Source organism: Bos javanicus, chromosome 1 (genome assembly GCF_032452875.1).
Source record: "Bos javanicus breed banteng chromosome 1, ARS-OSU_banteng_1.0, whole genome shotgun sequence".
Classification (NCBI taxonomy): domain Eukaryota; kingdom Metazoa; phylum Chordata; class Mammalia; order Artiodactyla; family Bovidae; genus Bos; species Bos javanicus.
In genome coordinates this window covers 67,426,138-67,448,300 of record NC_083868.1, presented here as the reverse complement: position 1 = coordinate 67,448,300, position 22,163 = coordinate 67,426,138, and the positions used below count along the sequence as shown (strand labels likewise).

Here is a 22,163-nt window from a genome sequence, read left to right as displayed (position 1 = left end):
CTAATTTCTAAACCAGGGAGACAAAATCTGGACTGCAGAAAAGACAGTATCAGAGAAAGCCAAGCAACTGCAAAGCAGAGTCACTACAAAGCTGCCAACCCCAACACCGTGGGGTCTGCCTTCAACAAGCTCAGTGAGCTTTGCAGCTGTTCCTGCAGCAGTTCTTCCCACCCCCTCAAAAGCTATTTCATTCTTTCCTTAGGCCCTTTCTCCACTGTCTTCCCACAAGCTCATCATAGATGAACTGGCTTCTAAGCAGAAAAGTTGATGACATCAAGAAGGAACTCTCCCCGAGCAATGTGCCTGGCAGAGATGTCTGCTTCTAAGGCTTGTACACTGCCTTCTCTCCACCTCCTCTGGTCCAAGGCGAGCTCCTCCATGTGGGTTGAGGACCCTAATCCTTTCTTTTGTGAGGACCTCCCTCTTCTTCAAAGGCATACCCCTGGATTCTAACTTTAACCTTCTTTGCACACTATACCTGCACTGACCAATTCGGCAGGCACATGTAGCAATTAAATGTAAATTTAAATTAATCAAAATGAAATAAAATGAAAAACCCAGGTTGGTAGCTGCATTAGCTTCGTGGGGTTAGTGACTACTGTGTTGACAGCATAGACAAAGAGCACCTCTGTAATCATAAAATGTTCATTGGACAAGCTGTCCTATACACTGGATCTGCTCTTTGAGTGACTTCTCATTATCCATAAGGCTTTAAACTACATATATATCCCTGACCTTAATTTCAACCCTATGTTAAGACAGTAGAGTCAAAGCAATTTTTTTTAAAGCAAGATATCATTGGTTCTCAATGAGAAATAGCATGTTAGAATTACCTGGAGGGTTAGGTAGAAATGCTGGGCCCCTGTCCAAGTTAATTAAATCAGAAATTCCAGGTGTGTGCGAGGGGTTAGGGTACATTACATTAGGCTAGGATGCATTTCAAGAAAAGCAACTGAAGATATTTTCTTTTATTGGCACGTGAAAGCTCAAATAAAGTGATTTACCTTAGAACTCGTCACATAATTGTCTATACATTAGCACCACAAACCTCGCTCCTAATGGACACATTTAGATAGTAAATGAAGAGTCAAATTTCTTACCTGTGTGATAAAATGTGAGAAAAAACAAAAGTACTCCCATGAACATATTACTTAAAAAAGTGACAACTCCACAAGTAATTCCTTCTGGAACTGGGTAGACAGTTTCCACAAAAAGCTCAAAAAATATAGGTATACTGCTATTCAGGAACACTCCCAGGAGAATACAGGAGGCGTACAATGTCACTAAAATAAAAACACAAACATTTCAGTTTCACAGGAGTGGCAGTGAGTCATATCAGATGGATGTTCTGGTGTCTCTTTCATGAGTATTAACTCTGGAATTTTACCTCTTCTCAGTGGCAAGTGATGAAGTTGGATAAAGCTTCACACATCTGTCAGCTCTTCGCTCGGGTTTTGGGGAGTATATAGGAAAAGGTTTTATAGCTGGAATGATTACCAGTTTATTTGCTTTATGTTTTTGGTGGATTACTCTAAAGCACAAAAACAATTTTAACTGTTACAATTTAAAGGGTTCTTTCCCCTGAGTCACACTCCTGGCATATTGAGGGACAGATAAAATATAGCAACTTAACACAAAATCTAGACTCATTCTATAATTTTAAAGAAAACTTAAAATCTAAGAAAAGATGTAAGCGACATTAATTATTACTGAAAATTACATATTTTAAGACTGTTTAATAACAGCCTTCAAACACAAAATAAAAGTTATCTGCTATGTAATTCCTGGAGAAACACTTAAAATAGAAATAGTCCTCAATTTTAGAATGAGTTTCAGGTCAAGAATTTTTTTTAAATACATGACATTTTTGGAACATAGAAAAAAATTTCACCTAGAAATGTATAATTAATAGTGGCTGGGATCCCAGATTAGCCTATAAATAGCCTATGAACTCAATCTATAGTGAAAATTTTGAACAAGGCCACTGTTCTTATTCTTAGAGGAATGGTTAGAGAAATGTGCCCCACTCCAAATAATTATATTAATGCTACTGTCTGCATACAAATCTTCAAAAATGTTAATTTGAAGGTGAATACAGAATCAACGGGCTTTCTTGGTAGCTGGTCGGTGAAGAATCTGCCTGCAGTGCAGTAGGCCTGGGTTTGATCCCTGGGTTGGGAAGATCCCCTGGAGAAGGAAATGGCAACCCCCTCCAGTATTCTTGCCTGGAAAACCCTATGGACAGAGGAGACTGGTGGGCTACAGACACAGTGTCACAAAAGTCAGAAACGACTTAGCGACTAAACCACAGAATCAATGAGGAAAGAAAGATATCCTATTTAGAAACCTAAAACATCTCCCATTGGACTAATAAGTATATCATGTCCACTGATGATAGTGAGTAGCAATTATTTTAACCTTAAAGTTACCAGGAAAATATTTTTAATAAAAATATTTGTTAAGGAAAAAATTTCTATTGAGGAACAGAAGAAAGTGAGGGAATTACTCTAAATCTGTTATGTATTATTCATAGAACTAATATCAAATTACCAGAATTTACCATACTCAATTGCAATCATTAATAATCCCTAACATTGTTGGAGAAGTTAAAAAAAAAATCTGCATCCACTGTTTCCTAACAGCATTTCTCTAATTAATCTCTAATTAATCTCAACTCATACTTCCTCCTCCAATTACACTGGCCTTTCAGGACTAGAAGATATTTTTCACATTCTACTATCACAAATATACCCTCACATGCAATTTGTAATCAGGAAAATTTAAGTGTGATAACTGAAAAGTAATCATAATCTAATAAAATAATTGCATGTTGGAAAGAAAGAATGATAAGGTGAAATGAGGACACAGTCAAAGGGGACTGTCAGTAGAGTCTTGAAAAGAGATTTGATTTTACTGATTTTTATCAAGCATGGTGTGGGGAAAAAAAGAGGCATGAGATGTCTCAGAAAAGTAGAGGCTGGTGAAGCAGGGAATCCTGTCTGAAAACCACTGTGAATGAAACTGTAAACAGTTCATCTTGTAGTGGGTAATTTGGGAACATCTATCAAATAATGCACTTAATCTTTGATCCAGAAACTCCACTTCTAGGAATTTATCCCACAGCTATGCAGTACACATATATACAGAACACTCACTGCAATATTGTTTGTAGTATGAAAACATTAAAAACTAGCTTGATGTCCACCAATTGTGAGTTGGTTATTTAAAAATTTATCAAACATCCAAACAAAGGTATCCTATGCAACCATTAAAAATGAAACAACTGTATTTGCTGATGGTAATGACAGCAAAAATGAATAAATGAAAAAAGTACAGAACAGTGTAAGGTATACACACATACGCACATGCACACGCACACACACACACACACATTTATTTATAAATGTATAGAATTTTCTGGAAATACCTAAGAAACTGACATTCAGGGTTGCCGCTACAGAGGGAAATTGGGGGCCATAGGATAGTAGACATTTTTCACTGTAAACCCTTTTCTGCTTTTTTGAACTTAGTTTTTACTATGTGTCTATTTTACCTATTTAATAAAATAAAAAGAGAAATGTCATTGTAAACTAATTAACTGGCAGCTGATCCAACTCCACTTTATGCACTTTTGTTAGCTCCTTGACTCAGAAATGGTTATCAGTGTGAGAGCCGACTCACATACCTGATGTCTACATCCAGGATCCATATAATCCAGCCTTGGTCCAGGATCCTTGACATAAATATTCCCACTTCATTTATTAAAATTCTTGTTATATGTAGGATAAGTGGGCTAAGACTGCTGATATAACTTCAGAGGACAGAAATAAAAAAGAAACCAAGTACGTTCATTCAATTCTCTCATTCACAGTGTTTGCTTCTTGAATTACTATAAATATGTTGATCACGAGATTGCTTTATGCTAAATGGATTTGTGAAATAACTTGTTATCATAGAAATTAAAGAATCAAAATAATTTACACAGGAAAGGGTTAAATTAAGATCCTCATAATCAGAATGAGGGAAAACTATCTGTGTCAGGATTGATTTAATATTCTCCCCAGTATTCTGGGACATGCACAAAGTAAAAGCTGATTATTATGAGTCTGAATTTGACTTCCATTTGAATTTTCAGTTTAGAGTCTGATACAGTATCTTTACACATTAGTTTGGCAGATCCAGTGGGTGAAAGTCATCTATTAAAAGTCGGGCAGACAAGATAATTTGCTGCTCATCAGAGGGTTCAAACTACATGATCATTAAATATTTCCATGACTTTCTATAGTACTGATACTAAAATTAAAATAAACTGCCTATCAATTAAAAAGTCAAGGTAATTTAGTAGAACAAAACGCAATGCTGATGCAGAATTTTTCTCCAAGAAGTTAATAAAATTTCATAGGCTTGTAATTTACATTGCCAAAAACAAAGACCTGTGTACCACCAAATAACTTCAGTTCAGTTCAGTCGCTGAGTCGTGTCCGACTCTTTGCGACCCCATGAATCGCAGCACGCCAGGCCTCCCTGTCCATCACCAACTCCCGGAGTTCACTCAAATTCACGTCCATCGAGTCGGTGATGCCATCCAGCCATCTCATCCTCTGTCGTCCCCTTCTCCTCCTGCCCCCAATCCCTCCCAGCATCAGAGTCTTTTCCAAGGAGTCAACTCTTCGCATGAGGTGGCCAAAGTATTGGAGTTTCAGCTTTGGCATCATTCCTTCCAAAGAACACCCAGGACTGATCTCCTTTAGAATGGACTGGTTGGATCTCCTTGCAGTCCAAGGGACTCTCAAGGGCCTTCTCCAACACCACAGTTCAAAAGCATCAATTCTTCAGCGCTCAGCTTTCTTCACAGTCCAACTCTCACATCCATACATGACCACTAGAAAAACCACAGCCTTGACTAGACGGACCTTTGTTGGCAAAGTAATGTCTCTGCTTTTGAATATGCTATCTAGGTTGGTCATAACTTTTCTTCTAAGGAGTGTCTTTTAATTTCATGGCTGCAATCACCATCTGCAGTGATTTTGGAGCCCCCCAAAATAAAGTCTGACACTGTTTCCACTGTTTCCCCATCTGTTTTCCATGAAGTGATGGGACCAGATCCCATGATTTTCATTTTCTGAATGTTGAGCTTTAAGCCAACTTTTTCACTCTCCTCTTTCACTTTCATCAAGAGGCTTTTGAGTTCCTCTTCACTTTCTGCCATAAGGGTGGTGTCATCTGCATATCTGAGGTTATTGATATTTCTCCTGGCAATCTTGATTCTAGCTTGTGCTTCTTCCAGCCCAGCGTTTCTCATGATGTACTCTGCATATAAGTTAAATAAGCAGGGTGACAATATACAGCCTTGACGTACTCCTTTTCCTATTTGGAACCAGTCTGTTGTTCCATGTGCAGTTCTAACTGTTGCTTCCTGACTTGCATACAGGTTTCTCAAGAGGCAGGTCAGGTGGTCTGGTATTCCCATCTCTTGAAGAATTTTCCACAGTTTATTGTGATCCCACTTAAATGCATGTTTTTCAAGAATACTAAGATCATAACCCTGAAAGAACTCTTCTCTCCACCCATTTCCAATGACAAACTAAATTACTAGACTTTTGGGAAGTAAAACTATGTGTGAATACATTTTTATTAGCCAAGACACTCAAATCTTAGGTGATTAGCAGTTATAAAGCAAATCATAAAATTTCAGAGAAGAACTATTTCTATGGAACATTTAATAAGATTCTCAAGATATCATCAAAAACAATAACAACTTCAAATCTTGGATTTATATAATTTCTGAAACACCTTTTAAAACTGCTTTTAAATATACTGTCATATTTGACCATCCTATTAACTCTTTAAGGCAGGTAAAGTAAGACAAAGTAACTGAATTTCTGAGAGTCAAAATGATTCTTTACAGAATGAGCCATCAGGGAGACCCAATGTTAGGTTAGCAGTGTTAATAACAATAGTATAATTAAATCTACAGAATCAAGTGTACTTCCCACCAAGCCACTGTATCAGACTGAAAAAAGTAGTTTTCTCTTATTTCTTTTATCCAATGGTATTCACACAAAAGGAATGCTTCTCAAATCTGTATTCCACACAAAAAGCTGGAAGTGACTGCACAGAAGACAGATAACAGAATCAAAAACAGAGCACCAAAAGGTTACAGAAAAAAACAATGAACTTTAATCATGATAAATGTAAAATGGGCTCAAGAATTATTGCTTAGGTATATAAAAGGGAAAACTTAGCTTAAGCTTTTCTGCAAAATCATTTATCAAGTGCCTTGTATATGCAAGCAGCTATGCTGGAACAGTAAATAGGACACTAACCTCAAATCATTCCTAATCTAAAGGAATATGACGGACACCTATGGGCTCAGCAGCCATTTATACACACAGCATTAAGATAATTCTACTTTATTCTCTTTAAAAGAAGCAAAAAAGGCAAGGAGAAGCCACAGCCTCCTACCATTGGGTGCCAAATGCAGCCATGGACAGAGGAGCCTGGTAGGCTCTAGTCTACAGGGTCAGAAAAGAGTTGAACACAATTAAAAAGACTAAACAACAACAAAAGCAGCAGGGAAAGTGCTAAATTCTAGTAATACTGTTTAAGGAGGGTCCCGACAAGCTATGGTAGGTTTAGAAGGCAGTGACTATGCTGGTTAGTGGTATGGAATCCATGTATGAGGAAAGGTTGTGAGAATTGGGGGGTGTTTAGATTAACGGCTAACGGAGACATGACCGGTATCTTCAAGTGTTCTGAGAGCTGCCAGTGGAAGTAGAATGTGGCCACGTTGCTCTGTGGGAGATGTGTTGCTCCAAATGAGTTACAGCTGGATAGGAAGAAAATTTCCTAGGATCCAGAGCTGATTAACAAGGGAGGTGTTTTTTTTTTTTTTGAAAAACAGTATAATCCCATTCATAAAAAGACAAAAAGGAAACCAACTGCTAAGCCCTTTGTAGAATATGCACTAGGATTTCTTTAGTATTTCTGGTGCTCACTTTATTTAGCAGATATCTATGATACTGTAATACAGCTTTCCCATGAGAGCTAAACAAGGCTTTAGCCATATACTCAAAGATGAACGTTCAGAACCCAACTTCTTAATTTTCCTGTGTTGTTGACACAAGTGTGGGTTTGCTGGGTACAAGGGAGGTTTTCAAGCAGCTAATGCAACTCAATACCAGAAAAACAACTCAGTCAAAAAGTGGGCAGAAGACCTAAACAGACATTTCTCCAAAGAACACATACCAATAGATAATAAACACATGAAAAGATGCTCAACATAGCTCATTATTAGAGAACTGCAAATCAAAACTACAGTGAGATATTACCTCGCACTGGTCAGAATGGCCAACATCAAAAAAATCTGCAAACAATAAAAGCTGGAGAGAGTGTGGAGGAAAGGGAACCTTTTTGCACTGTTGGTGGGAATATAAATTGATGCAGCCACTATGGAGGACAGCATGGAGATTCCTTAAAAAACTAGGAATAAAACTATCATCTGACCCAACAATCCCACTATTGGGCATATACCCTGAGAAAATCATAACTGAAAAAGACACATGGACCCCAATGTTCATTGCAGCACTATTTACAATAGCTAGGACATGGAAGCAACCTGGATGTCCATTGACAGATGAATGGATGAAGAAGCTGTGGTACATATATACATATATATATATATATATATATATATATATATATATACACACAGTGGAATATTACTCAGCCATAAAAAGGAATGCATTTGAGTCAGTTCTAATGAGGCAGATGAACATAGAGTCTATTATACAGAGTAAAATAAATCAGAAAGAGAAAAGTAAATATCATATATTAACACATATATATGGACTCTAGAAAGATGGTACTGATGAACCTGTTTGCAGGGCAGCAGTGGAGACACAGACACAGAGAACAGACTTGTGGACCCAGTTGGGGGAGGAGAGGGTGGGATGAATGGAGAGAGCAGCACGGAAACATATACACTGTCATATGTAAAACAGACAGCCAGTGGGAATTTGCTGTGTGACTCAGGGAGCTCAGACTGGGGCTCTGTGACCACCTAGAGGGCTGGGATGGGGTGGAGGTGGGAGGGAGGACTAGACATTTTCCTGATTAAAAAAAGAATGACTCTGGCTAAAAAAAAGAAACATGAATTTGCCATCACTGACTTGAAGGAGGGGACATATGTATACCGAAGGCTGATTCATGTTGATGTATGGCAGAAACCAACACAATACTGTAATTATCCTTCAATTGAAAATAAAATTTTTAAAAAGGGAGGTTTTCATTAAAGTTGTGGTCATATGAACATATATCTAGGTTGTAATGGAAGAGCTCATTTATTGAATAAGTTATATCAGATGATGACTAAGGTTCATTTAAGCAGATCAATAACAAATTTAGATACATGTAGGTAGAAAGCTTAACTAGGATATTAAAAATAAAATCTTACAGGTGCTTCATAGAGGATAATAACAGAAACTTTTTTACAGTTTTATTAAGAAGCATTATAAATATGAAACAAGGATTATAAAATAACAATATTTTAATCATAAATTATTTTAAGGAGTAGAGTCAAGAAATTTCCCTAAAGAATAGGTTTATTAACATTAATATACTTTATTGGACAAATTTTTAATATTGTGCATATGGACTGAATTTTTACTTCATGATAAATGTTAGGAAACTTAACTAGGAATTATTATAGATTAGACCTTTATTAAAAATATTTATAAAAACTAAAACTTGACATTGCAAATGAAAATACTCCTTTTGGAAATAAAGATATATATGTAAAGACACAGGGTAAACATTCAAAAGTTTGCTAACTATTGTTCCTCATACATTTTGAGCATATTGAATATATAGAATACATATGTACATTTATATATACACACATACTAATACACATTTCTATATCACTGAACTGTGCCTTTCAACTCAGCCTCACTTTTTCTTCCTAAAAATGACTGCTGTGGCCTTAATGACCCATCACTAATTTAAACATGCAATACCTGAAAGGGTTTCAAAAGAGGAGGGGGCATATTTTGCTGCAGTATTCATTCATGGTGATGGTTTTCTTTCTGCATGTTATTAATTTGTGCATGTCTCTTGTTTAGACCCTTTGTTGGCAGAATTCAGTCCTATAAAGACTGTTATGTTTACAGTCCCTTATGGCTGGAAAGCATAGTTATTATCTTGCAGAAATGAAGCACAACTAATAATCCTCTGAAACAGTGGGCCCAGAGTAGACTGGTTGGGAAATGAGACATCATAGGTCGAGGTTTACCAGCAACTCTTAAGCTCCCAAAGAATGACATACGGTTCTGCAGAAGGCAATGTGCTATTAAATCATGGAACATGTACCATCTGGTCAAACCCTCCACCTTCAAGAAACACAGGTTCTACCTGAAGACTTGTTTCCCTTGAAAATCTCCATGGATGAATATTAATTACAAGACCTTCTTCAGTAAGAAGCATTTCGCTGAGCCTTTCATAAATCCATTCTCGTCTTTTAATCCCTGTTCTATTTTTGCCCCTTAATCAGTCACGAACATGAGTAATTCACTCTTAGTTCATAAAACTGAAAATAATAATTGACTACTTAGCCTTCCTTCTTTAAAGTTTAAAATCTCTAATTTCCATAATAATGTGCATTTCTTTAATTATGCTCATCACCCTTTCTGAGTTTTCTCATTTCCCCTCATTTTTGGGCAAGTGTTTGTTTTTATCTCTTTGCATGCTATTAAAATTGGACATAATTATCTTAACAAAGGTAAAATGCATGAAAATATATTAAGAGGATACTCTCTAGTCTATACATTTCACATGATTTTCAATACAAACATATATATTCCCTTTCTTTAATTACCATTTGAAGTCAGCTTTTAATGGGCTATCACCCTCCAGGGATTTCTGTCTAGCTAATCATCTCCCTCTTATGCCCCCGCTACCCGTTATCACCACCGTGGCATTCTAGGAACTCGCATTAAAGAACCTCTCCCAAAGCATCTTCTGTTAAACAGTTAAATTACATTATTTCAACAAACTCAACACCAAAGTGCTAACATTTTTCAAAATGTCATTTTCAAAGTACTCATCTGTTCAGTGAAAAATGGCATGTGAATCGTGGCTAGCAAGGCTAGACATCTATTTCCCAGATAAGGTGAATAATGTATTTTCATAGTTTTGTTTTAGCATAAGAGTCAAGATTTTGAAACATGTCTAATCATGAGTTTATTTATTTCCCTATTACAGCTAATTCAATTAATGAAGACATAATACAATATTAAATATTGAGTTTCCCTACAGAAATATTAGGAGCATACCACTGAGAACCTTCAAGAGGATGTTTGTACACATATGAAAATAGAACACCTTGAGATAGAATGCAATAATCCAGTTTTTCTTCTGAAGAGATGGCAACAGTAATATCAAGATCAGTGAACTACAAAAAAATTGCATTAGAAGGTTCTAGCAGTAGTAGCACTTATAACACGTGGGTTGAACAAAATTAATAGCTTTTAATTTATTATGTTGTTATAATTAAGGTGTATATTTTCAAATACTTTTCACGCAGATTCTTCTGATTTATAAAAAGTAATAGTAGAAACATTAATTTTGCTAGAAATTGGGAAAAGACTAGACATTTTCCTGATTAAAAAAAGAATGACTCTGGTTTAAAAAAAAAACCATGAATTTGCCATCACTGACTTGAAATATCAGCCTAAAGGTCTAGATGTGTCTATAATTAGATTTTGTACTAAGTTCCCTTTCATCAAACCTTTTTACTTAAAAGGAATTAGGTCAGACTTTTACAAAGGCAGTAAGAAAGAGTATCTGTGACAGATTTATTCAAATTCTCCATTGTTCTATTAAAATGTGCCCTTTGACCTTCCTATAGCTAGTGCTGAATAATAAAGAGTGGCCAAGCTTCCCGACTATTATTGGCAATAAGTCATACCTATTGAGATTCAAAATGGAGATAAAATATACTTCATTCACTCATTCATTCATTACTCAGGGCTTGTGCTAGGTACTAGGGTGGAGCTGGTGTCAGAATTTATAAGGCAAAAGTCCATGCTCCATATTTCCAGGCTGATACGAAGATAAGACATATACTAAGTAATTACTAATTGCTAAGTACTGGGAAAGAGAAAACAATACTCTGATAATTCAGAGAATGTATGTGAACAAATCTAGACCTTAATCCAGTGTATTTGTAAGTTAAAAATGTATCATTCGGGAGCTTCTAAGTGACATTAATAAACTGACATTTGAAAACAGGAGAATTTATTAATTCAGTGGTTAGGACATCTACCTCAAACTCAATTTCTCAATTCTAGCCTTGGTTTATTTCAGAATTCTGCTTTCCTTTCTGTCCAACATAATTATTTTTAAGGACAGAATGGGAAAATAAGTCTTGACTGGGATCAATTACATCAATTTCCTTTAAAGATTTAAAAAGATGCATAGTTTTCAAATATATTAATATATATGCTTTCTGATTATAAAAGTAAAACAAGCTTATTGTTACAAGTCCAGACAAAAAAGGAGGTGAAAACTAAATTTATAATGCTGCCATCCAGAGATTAAACTGTTAATTTTATCAGGTTAAATAGAAAATATAGGATATTCAATGAACATATACTATCTTATAATGAATATTCTACACTTAATTCAAGGAAAAATGTCTGTTAATCATGTACTCATGACTGTGTTCTTGTGAAATCTAACAGATGAATACTTGACATGCAGTATCATAAAAAACTTTTGAGTGTAATGCCATGAACAAGAAGAATTGTAAACTAAAACTGTTCCACCAGAATGTTGAATAGCTGTTAAATTTGAAACTACACCAGAATAAAAAAAAATTTTCTGGCTCAGAATACTTGCCAAAATTGCTCAAAACTCTAATGAAGGAATGTTAGTATATTAAAAGGGTGAAGTATCCAAAAAGATTCCTTTGGACAACTGGGATTTATAGGCAAAAAAATAAACACTGAAAAGAGGGAATACTAGCAGGATGTACAGAGCAGAGGTTTCCAATCTTCCTTCTCAGCACCATTTGTATCTCAGTAATTTTTTAGTGTTGCCTCAAAGTCAAAGAAAATAGCTAACAATTCTGTTATTTACATGGTTCAGTTCAGTTCAGTTCAGTCGCTCAGTCGAGTCTGACTCTTTGCGACCCCATGAACCTCAGCACGCCAGGCCTCCCTGTCCATCTAGGCTCAAACAATTTAATAAATAAATAAATAAATATATATATGTCTTAATAATTTAGTGGCCATTAAAAAAATAATATCCACCTATTAAAAGAAATGGATTTTTATTTCATTTTTAAATAGCCACAGCTGGGTTGGTACAGTTTGGTAATGCTGGGTATATCTTATCCCACTGCCCTATTGTCACTACACTCACTCCTAAATAAATGGTTGTCTTTGAAAGATTTGATGCCTCTGATGTGCAAACTTCTGATCTTTTTATTACAGAGCATGTAAATCCAACTTGGGATATATAATATACATTAATTACATGCAGCCAAAAGGAATCATCCTCTTATGCAGGGAGTCTCATGGAACATCCATGCCACTGGGTAACAGGTCCCCATAGAGCCACTCTCAGACTCTCCAAATTCCTATCCATATAAGTGCTTGTTACATTAAATAAGCCTACAGTCTACCTTTATAACAAATATTCCCATAATTAAACATATAATCTAAAAAGTGGCTGAATATTACTTGCAAATGGAATAAAAAATCTGCATTTTAAACAATCTTTTGTTAAAGCAAAGAAGCAATAACAGAGCCCTCTTGGCTTATAAAATAATCTGTCAAAGTAATTCTAAAAAGATCCTGTGGCAAGCAGAATAATGTCCCCTCCTTCCCCTAAAAGATATTCATGTGTGAGATCCTAGAATCTATGAATATGTTATACATGGCAAAAAAGGATTCAGGCTGCAGATGGAATTAAGGATACTAATCAGCTGACTTTAAAACTGGAAGATTATCTTGGATTATCCGAGTAAACCCAATGTAATCACAAGGAGCCTTAAAAGTGGAAGAAGGAGGCAGAATATGATGTTCAGAGGGAAGGAAGGAACCAATGATGAAGGAAGGAAGGATGTGTAAGGAAGAAACAGATGATGTAGTATGAGGACCTGACCTGCTATTGCTAGCTTTACAGACAGAGGAAGGGAGCCACAAGCCAAGGAATGTGGGGAGCCTCTAGAAGTTAGAGGAGGCAAGAAAACAAATTCTTCCCTAGAGTCTGCCCACATTTTGACTTTGGCCTAGTGAGATTCAAGCTTACTTCTAACTTACAGAAATGTAAGATGATAAATTTGTGTTGTTTTTTAAAGTCACTATATTTGGGGTATGGTTTTTCCAATAGTCATCATGGATGTGAGAGCTGGACCATAAAGAAGGCTGAAGGCCAAAGAATTGATGCTTTTGAACTATGGTGCTGGAGAAGACTCTTGAGAGTCCCTTGGACTGCAAGGAGATCAAACCAGTCAATCCTAAAGGAAATCAACCCTGAATACTTATTGGAAGGACTGATGCTGAAGCTGAAGTTCCAATACTTTGGCCAGCTGATGTGAAAAGTTGACTCACTGGAAAAGACCCTGATGCTAGGGGAAATTGAGGGCAAGAGGAGAAGGAGCGACAGAGGATGAGATGGTTGGATGGCATCACTGAATCAATGTACATGAGTTTGAGGAAACGCAGAGAGTTAGTGATGGACAGAGAAGCCTGGCATGCTGCTGTTCATGGGGTCGCAGAGTCAGACATGACTTAGTGACTGAACAACAACAACATTTGTGGTAACTTATTAATAGCAGCCATGGAAAGATTAATATAGATTCCCAAATGATACTAATAACAATCAAAAACAACTGCAGTTATAAATGTTTCAGGTCAACTGGATGAGCTAATAATATGTAAATTGCCAATATTGTATTCCTTGGCTAACCTCACCAAGAAAAAAAAGAGAGAGGACTCAAATAAATAAAATCAGAAATGAAAGAGATGTTATAATTGATATCAGAAACACGAAGGATAAGAGACTACTATGATACAATTATATGCCAACAAAATAGACAACCTAGAAGAAATGGGTAAATTCCCAGAAATACACAATCTACAAAGCCTGAATCATGATGAAATAGAAAATCTGAACAGATCAGTTGCTAGCAAAAAGGACTGGATCAATAATCAAAAACCTCAACAAACAAAAGTCCATGACCAAAAGCCTTCACTAATGAATTCTACCAAACTTTCAAAGGAGAACTAACACAATTCCTTTCCAAACTCTTCCAAAAAATAGAAGAGGGGGAAATTTCTAAATACATTTTAAAAGGCCAAAATCACCCTGATACCAAAACCAAACAAGGATGCCACAAAAAAGGAAAATTACAGACCAATATCCCTGCTGAATATAGATGAAAAAAACCTCAACAAAATATTAGTAAACCAAATTTAACAATAAATTAAAACAATCATAAACCATGGTCAAGTGGGATTTGTTTGAAGAATCCAAGACTAGTTCAACATCTGCAAACCAGTTAATGTTAACCACCAGGTTAACAAAATGAGGAGTGAAAAACCATGTGGTCATCTCGAGAGAGAGAGAAAATGCACTTGACAAAATTCAACATCCATTTACGATAAAAGCTCTTAACAAAGAGGGTATAGAGGGAATGTATCTCAACATAACAAAGGCTATACATGACAAGATCACAGTTAACATCATACTCAATGGTAAAAAGCTGAAAGTTTTTCCTCTAAGATCAGGAACAAGACAAGGATGCCCACTCTCCCCACTTTTATGGGCAAGGAAAAAAAAAGGCATCCAAACAGGGAAGGAAGAAGCAAAACTGACACCATTTGCAGATGACATGATATTATACATAGAAAATCCTGAAGATGCCATCAAAAAACTGTTAGAACTAATAAATTTAGTAAAATTGTAGGCTACAAGATCAACACAAAACCTTGCATTTCTTTATACTAGTAAGAGAAATGAGGAAAAAAATCCCATTTACAATTATAACAAAAGAATAAAATATCTAGGAGTAAGTTTAACCAAGGAGGTGAAAGGTCTGTATACCGAAAACTACATGACATTAATTAAAGAAATTGAAGAAGACACAATAAGTGGACAGATAGTCTGTGCTCATAGATTGGAAGAATAACTATTGATAAAACATCCATACTACCCAAAACAATGTACACATTCAATGCAATAGCTATCAAACTTCCAATGGCATTTTTTACAGTCTAAATAGAAGAAATAATCCTAAAATTTGTGAGGAACCACAGAAGACCCTGGATAGCTAAAGCAATCTTGAAAAAAGGAACAAAGCTGGAGGCGTCACATGCCCTGATTTCAAACTGTATAACAAAGCTAGAGTAATTAAAATAGTATGGTACTGGCATAAAAATACAGACACAGATCAGTGGAACAAAACAGAGAGCCCAGAATAAAACCTGTACACTTACAGTCAATTAGTTTACAACAAAAAGGCCAGGAATATACAATGGGGAAGAACAGCCTCTTCAATAAATGATATTGGGAAAACGGTACAACCACATGCAAAAGAATGAAACTGGATCACTATCTTACACCATATGCAGAAATTAACACAAAATGAATCAGAGCCTTGAATCCATAAAACTTTGAAATCATAATTTGAATCCATAAGACCTGAAACCATAAAACTCCTAGAATATAAAAGAGACAGTAAGCTCCTTGACACAGGTCTTGGCAATAATTTTTTGATTCTGACACCAAAAGAACAACAGTGAAAATTAACAACTGAGACTACATCAAATTGAAAAGCTCCTGCAGAGCAAAGAAAGCTATCAACAAATGAAAAGGCAACCTACTGAATGGAAGAAAATAATTGCAAACCATTTATCTGATAAGGGGCTAATATCTAAAATATACCAATAATTCATACATTTCAGTACTAAAAAACAAACAATGCAATAAAAAATGGCAGAAGATCTGAATACTCATTTTTCCAAAGAAGACATACAGATGGCCAACAGACACGTAAAAGAAACTCAGTATCATTAATCATCAGAGAAACATGGATAAAAAATCACAATGAGATATCACTCCACACCTGTCAGAATGGCTATCACCAATAAGATAAGAAATAACAAGTGTTGGTAAGGATGCGGAGAAAGGTAAACCCTTGTGTACTGTTGGTGGGGATGCAAATTAGTGCAGCCACTATGGAAAACAGTACTTAGGTTCCTCAAAAAACTAAAATTAGAACTACCATTTGATCCAGCAATCTCATTTCTTATCTGAGGAACGGATATCATTAGCTCAAAAGGATATCCACACCCCCATGTTCACTGCAGCATTATTTACAGTAGCCAAGATATGGAAGCAACCTAATCCTAACAATGGGTAAATTGTGGAATATATATGCAATAGAATATTACTCAGGCATAAAGAACAAAATCTTGCCATCTGTGACATGTTTTGATCTTGAGGATATTATGCTAAGTGAAGTAAGTCAAGATACAGAAAGACAAATACTGTATGATCTCACTTACATGTAGAATTAAAAACAAACAAAAAAACAAAAACCATAAAAAACCAAGCTCATAGAAACAGAGAACAGATTGGTGGCTGCAAGAGGTCAGGGGTGGGAGAAATAGTGAACTTCTTTTTTTTTCTGTTTTTAGTTTATATAGATTGAATTAAAAGTTTTTAAAAGCCTAAATATAAAATAAACCTATAGTTGCTCATTCAAAGAATTTTACTGGTGTGTACTTGAAACATAGCTTTTTGCCTTTGTTCATTTTCCTTCCTGTTTAACAATGATGTAATGGCTATACAGAAGATAAAAATTTTTGTATTATGCTCTGATATGATTTTCCAAGCTATGTAAGCTTAGGCAAAATATTATACATTCCCATATGCAAAATACCAATGGGAATATTTTCAGTTGCTTCTTAGATGGGATTATGGTCTGACAGCTGGACAAGGGAGACCTTTTTTGTATATATAACAATTATGGAAAAAGCCCTACTGTCAGTGTATATATGCTTTTATAAACTGAAAATATTCATTCAAAATTCAAAACAGTCTGTGTTTACCTGTGGTTAAAGGCAGGTGTGTGATGCTGTTCAAACAGGTCAGGGTGAACCACGTGGATGACAGCGTAGCCCCAGAAAACAGGAGGAGCAGAATTAGTTTCAGCATACCCCTGATAAAATCTGCAAACCTGAAAAGAAACAATGTATTAATCCTAGCTGGATTTTTAAAATACTCTTTACATGAATGACACACTTTGATTAAACAATAATATCTTGAAAAATTTCAATGCATTCTTTTAAAAGCAAGTTTTTATGTTTTTAAAAACTGATACATTTTATGTGTTTGTGTGTATGAGTATCTGTATGTGATAAGTGTTGCTCTGTGATTTTTTTTTCCTTTTACAAAACACATAAAATATGATCTCTGTTATGTATTTATTAATATAATTACAGGATAGATTCTTAGTTTTTAATTGCCACTTTTACTTTCTTTGTATATTTTTCTATAATTTCCAAACATCCTATAATGAGCACATAATGTCCTAGTCTTAGAAAATGGGCCAACATTGATAAAAACTTACAAAGACAGCTCTCCCAAAATTCAAAGTCACTTAGAGCCAAATATAAAGCCTTACATCAGAGCCTTTGGGGTCCTTCCTATATGATCTGGTTTCTGCCTCCACTTTCCCTTTGTCTTACTATTCTTCACTCGCACAGCCCTGCTTCTGTCTCTCCTACATACTAAGGTTGTTTCCCATAGCAGCCGTAGCTTCTGCCCCTGTCCTGGAATGCTGGCATCTCCAGACTGTCACGTGACTTACTCCTGCTTACTCCTTGGGTCATTTAGGTCTCAGTTCAGGAAGGCTCTCCATGCTCATGGCCCTCCCCACCCCATTCTCACACTCTTGAAATATCTCTTGCTTTTGCATTTATTGTTTTTCTTCCCTATCAGACTGTAAGGTTTGTAAGAGCAAGAACATACCTCTAGAATACTGAATTTATTCTACAAAATTTGTTCATAATGTTTCATAGCACTTTAAGTTCTCAAAAATCCTGCTTTGTCTTGAATTAACATGCAACTCCTGGTAGAGATACTTTCTATTTAGTCATGACCAAAAACCTGCCCATTTGCCAACCGTTTTTCCTCATCTGCTAATGAACCACTGATTGTATAAACACAATTGTCTGGCTCTGCCTGTACACAACTTACTCTGTCCTTCAGAATTGTTCCTATTGTAGAAAAACTGATCCCATCACAAATATAACATTTACCATGTTTTCTCTTTGTTTTTGTAAAATAGATTTTAATTTCTATTGTAATGATATGACTTGCAATACTCTTTCATTTTGCACTTATTTGACATGACGTGGTTAATCACGTTTGTAAAGTGTTATCTAGACTAAAACGACTGCCTGTGAGAGCTGATGCCATCTTTTGGTGGGAAAAATGGATGCACCTTTGCCCAGTGACTTTGGTTAGTTCTCTACTATGAAAGTTGACAAAAAGAAAATTCTTATGTACTCTGAAAAATGTTTCACAGCTTGATGGAAATGCTCCTCAAGAAAATCCAAAAGCTTTGTTTTAATTCTATGTTCATTACTCTTTTGGTTTATATTAAGTGATGTGTCATGAACTTACTGGTGAGATAGGCAGATAGCTGGTATGAGAGAATAAAACAGTTTTCTGGTACAACCAGTTGAGTGAAGTTGAACAGTTAGTAAGTTTTTCAGGGCCTGATCACATAAGACTAAATTGACCACTCTGGTCCACCAATTTTGGAGACCTAGTCCTTTCAAATGGGCCAATACTATTAAAGTGTACTGTTAAGACCAAAGTAGTACATTTAGTAGTAACCTTGAGTAGTGTGTGAAAATGAAAGTGTTAGTCACTCAGTTGTGTCTGACTCCTTACAATGCCATGGACTGTAGCCTGCCAGGCTCCTCTGTCCACGGAATTCTCCAGGTAAGAATACTGGAGTAGGTTGCTAGTCCCTTCTCCAGGAGGATCTTCCCTACGCAGGGATTGAACCTGGGCCTTCTGCATTGCAGGCATACTCTTTACCATCTGAACCGCCAGGGAAGCCCAACCTTTAGTAACATAATCACACGCATGAAAAAACAACCAACCACCTAAAGCACTCACGTCTATAAGGAGATTCCATTCTAGGGACCCCAAAAAGGCTGTTTTGAATATAATTTAAAAACTTATTTTAGGCTTAGAAGATATTACAATTGACTTTGGATTCCAGAGTAAGGGTTGTACTTTTTAAAACTTCCATTTCAACAATTTAAAAACAGAAATGTCCTCATTCTAATTTTTCCCTCTAGTTCTATTTCCATAAAGTTAAAATTAAGGGTTTGTAGAAAAAATACAGAGAAAGGCCCAAATAAGATGTCATTTCTGATACATAATGTGTCCCTCTTTGACTGATGTGATGCTCAGAAAAAGATTTGGTAAATGATGACTCAGTATCATTGGTTTGGAGATTAATTAGAAAAATTAGATAGGATTCTTATCAAAAGTGATAGTATCAGTGCAGTGATTTCATACAAATAGCTGTGCTCATATTTTTCTTTAGCTTTTTGATTTTATTATATTTCCTAATTTATAAAAACCTCAGAAAAAGTGATTTAGAAATAAGTGTCAATTTATTCTTTTATCAGCCCAGAAACACTATGCAAACTATAAGGTCTAGTTATAATATTATCCTGTGTCAATTATGTTTAAGTATTTAGACAGTTAGGTGCTTCACATATCTTACTTGATCTCCCCAAATATGTAGCTATATTCTTCCCTTCCTGGTAAAGTTGATTACCCAATTTTGTTTTTGTTTAAATAGGATAAAATGATTTGGAAAGTGAATGAATATTATCTCACTGGAAACACCAAGAGTAGTTTTATAGGTAGTCACCTACATGAGTGACATTTTCATTCTTTTCTTTTTTTTAGAATAAATGAGATTTTCCCTTATTCTGACTCATTCTAAAAATGTGTTGTCATATTGGGTTAAGAATTAAAGAGAGTTTGATGAAACTCAAAGTCTTTATGGGCATTTTTCATCAAAATGGGATAACCATAGGGTCATACCTGTCAAAAAAGACCAGAAATAAATATTTGCTAATCAGGATACTGACTTTTCATGGAAAGTTCTAGATATGCTCTTATGAATGATTCCCTTCAATTCTTTTCTACTCCCGGTAACTATCAATCTGCCTTTATTATTGTATCATCTTTCCTTGAGTCCAATTTGTAGATGCTGTTCTTTAAAAATATGGAGAGAGGAAGCTTAATACACTGGAAATACATCTCTAGTCTCCAAGAACATTTTACAGTGGACTCCTGAGAAGGTTTCTTGTAGCAGCAAATTCTACCTACTGTGTGTGGATTTTCTTATAGCCTGAACAAGTGTCCTTTTTTTGACTTTTGCCTGTTTTACTTTTCCTTAAATGTTAATGGTTATCTAGGGTAGCTGAGTTTCCCTTTGGGCTCTTTTTTTGATTGTGCTTACTCACATGTTTACCATAAAATATTCTCACCTTGCCATAGCTATTCCAACAACACAGCCTCCAACAATGGACCAAAATCCAATCCAGCCAGCATCTACCTGTTAAGAAAGTGGCAGACACATTTAATACAAGATTATCATGTTGCAGTTTAGAAGGCATGGAAAAAATTGTCTTTAATCAGTATGTTAATAGCTAAATGGCATAAAATTTAGGAAATACTATTTAAGAAAATGAATCAGATGAAAGGATTCATGTGTGACTAGTTAATACAAACTTATCTAAATAAATACCAGGAAAGTACTAGGCAATAATTAAGTGCTAAAATGTCCGGTACAAGTCAAAAGAGAATGTATTAAGAGAACACAGATGAGTGGGGGGAAAAGAGGGTTGCGGGTGGGAGAGAGAGAGAAAACAGGTTGAGTACCTGAGGAGACAAAGAATTTGAGCTCGACTTCAAATGGACAGCTCGTTCTACTCCTGGAGAAAACATTTCCAGCCCTGTCATTTACTAGCTTTGTGACTCTGTGCAAATTAGGTCTTCCTGCCTATAACATGGACGTGAGATAATTTCCACACAAACCTTAGATCAGCAGTCAACATACAGGAAGTGCTCAATAGAGGTTAGAGCTGTGGCTGTTACCTGATGATGTTTCTCCATCATCTAATGTCTCGTCTCTTCCCTACCTTCATGGACAAACTTGCTCAGAGCAATCTACAAACGCTGCCTACGTTTCTTCATCACTCATCCTCAGTTAAAGAGTAGCTTTAACTCTTACTATGACTTGGCTTCTGTTGCAATACGCACCCCATGTCTCAGTTTTCTCATTAGTAGGATGGGGATTCGGGATAGTGAGGGTTTTTCTGAGAGTTAAATAAGTTAATCAATGCAAACTGCCCAATACCTGTTAGTTGACAATACTTGACATTTCATGTGTTCTGAACAATACTGGTGCATTTTGTCTTTTCTCTTTCCCCATCACGGGCATCACAATTGCTTATTTTCTTATTTTGTACTTCTGGACTCCTGTAGTAGCAATCTTTTTGCCCACTATTTCCAGAATAATTATTTCAATCATTCCACTTCCCTGCTCAGAAACAGTTATTGGCTTTCTTTGTGGTTATAGGACAAAGTTCAAACTTGCCCTGGCACTTGGGAGCTACCCAAACTAAATTCTATCTCTTATTAGTTTTCTAGTCATATTTTTCATTACAGAAGTGATAGAACTGGTCAGCTGTCCACCAAAATATATTATATCTTATCCTACCAGGGCATTTAGCTAGTTTACATGTTCTAGCCCATATTCAGCCACATGGGACCACATGACTAAGTTCTCATTAATGGAAGTGGAAAAAAGTGAGGTGTGCCATCTCTAGGCTAGAACCTAGAAGGCAACTGTATGCCTCCGCCAATGCTTTCTTTCCCTCTCTGCCAGCTGGAATACGGATAGTCAGCCATCTTCACCCATGCATATAATGACAAGGCCCTAGGAGACAGAAGAACTTCAAAGAGGAAGCAACCTAGGTGTCTAAATCAGTGTAAGCAAGAGAGCAATCCAAACTGTGGACAACTGTTCTGGATTATTAGGCAAACTATCC

General features: G+C 35.9%; 1 protein-coding gene across 1 annotated transcript in view; it reads right to left on the bottom strand.

The window, feature by feature from the left end:
• Positions 1-22,163, bottom strand: part of SLC49A4 (solute carrier family 49 member 4) — a 101,779-nt gene that overhangs the window by 20,737 nt on the left and 58,879 nt on the right. The window contains exons 6-8 of the mRNA XM_061406854.1: positions 20,598-20,665; positions 17,121-17,248; positions 1,101-1,283 (exon numbers count right to left, since the gene is read on the bottom strand). Of these exons, the coding sequence (XP_061262838.1) occupies positions 1,101-1,283; positions 17,121-17,248; positions 20,598-20,665 (379 nt within the window). The remainder of the gene's footprint in view (positions 1-1,100; positions 1,284-17,120; positions 17,249-20,597; positions 20,666-22,163) is intronic.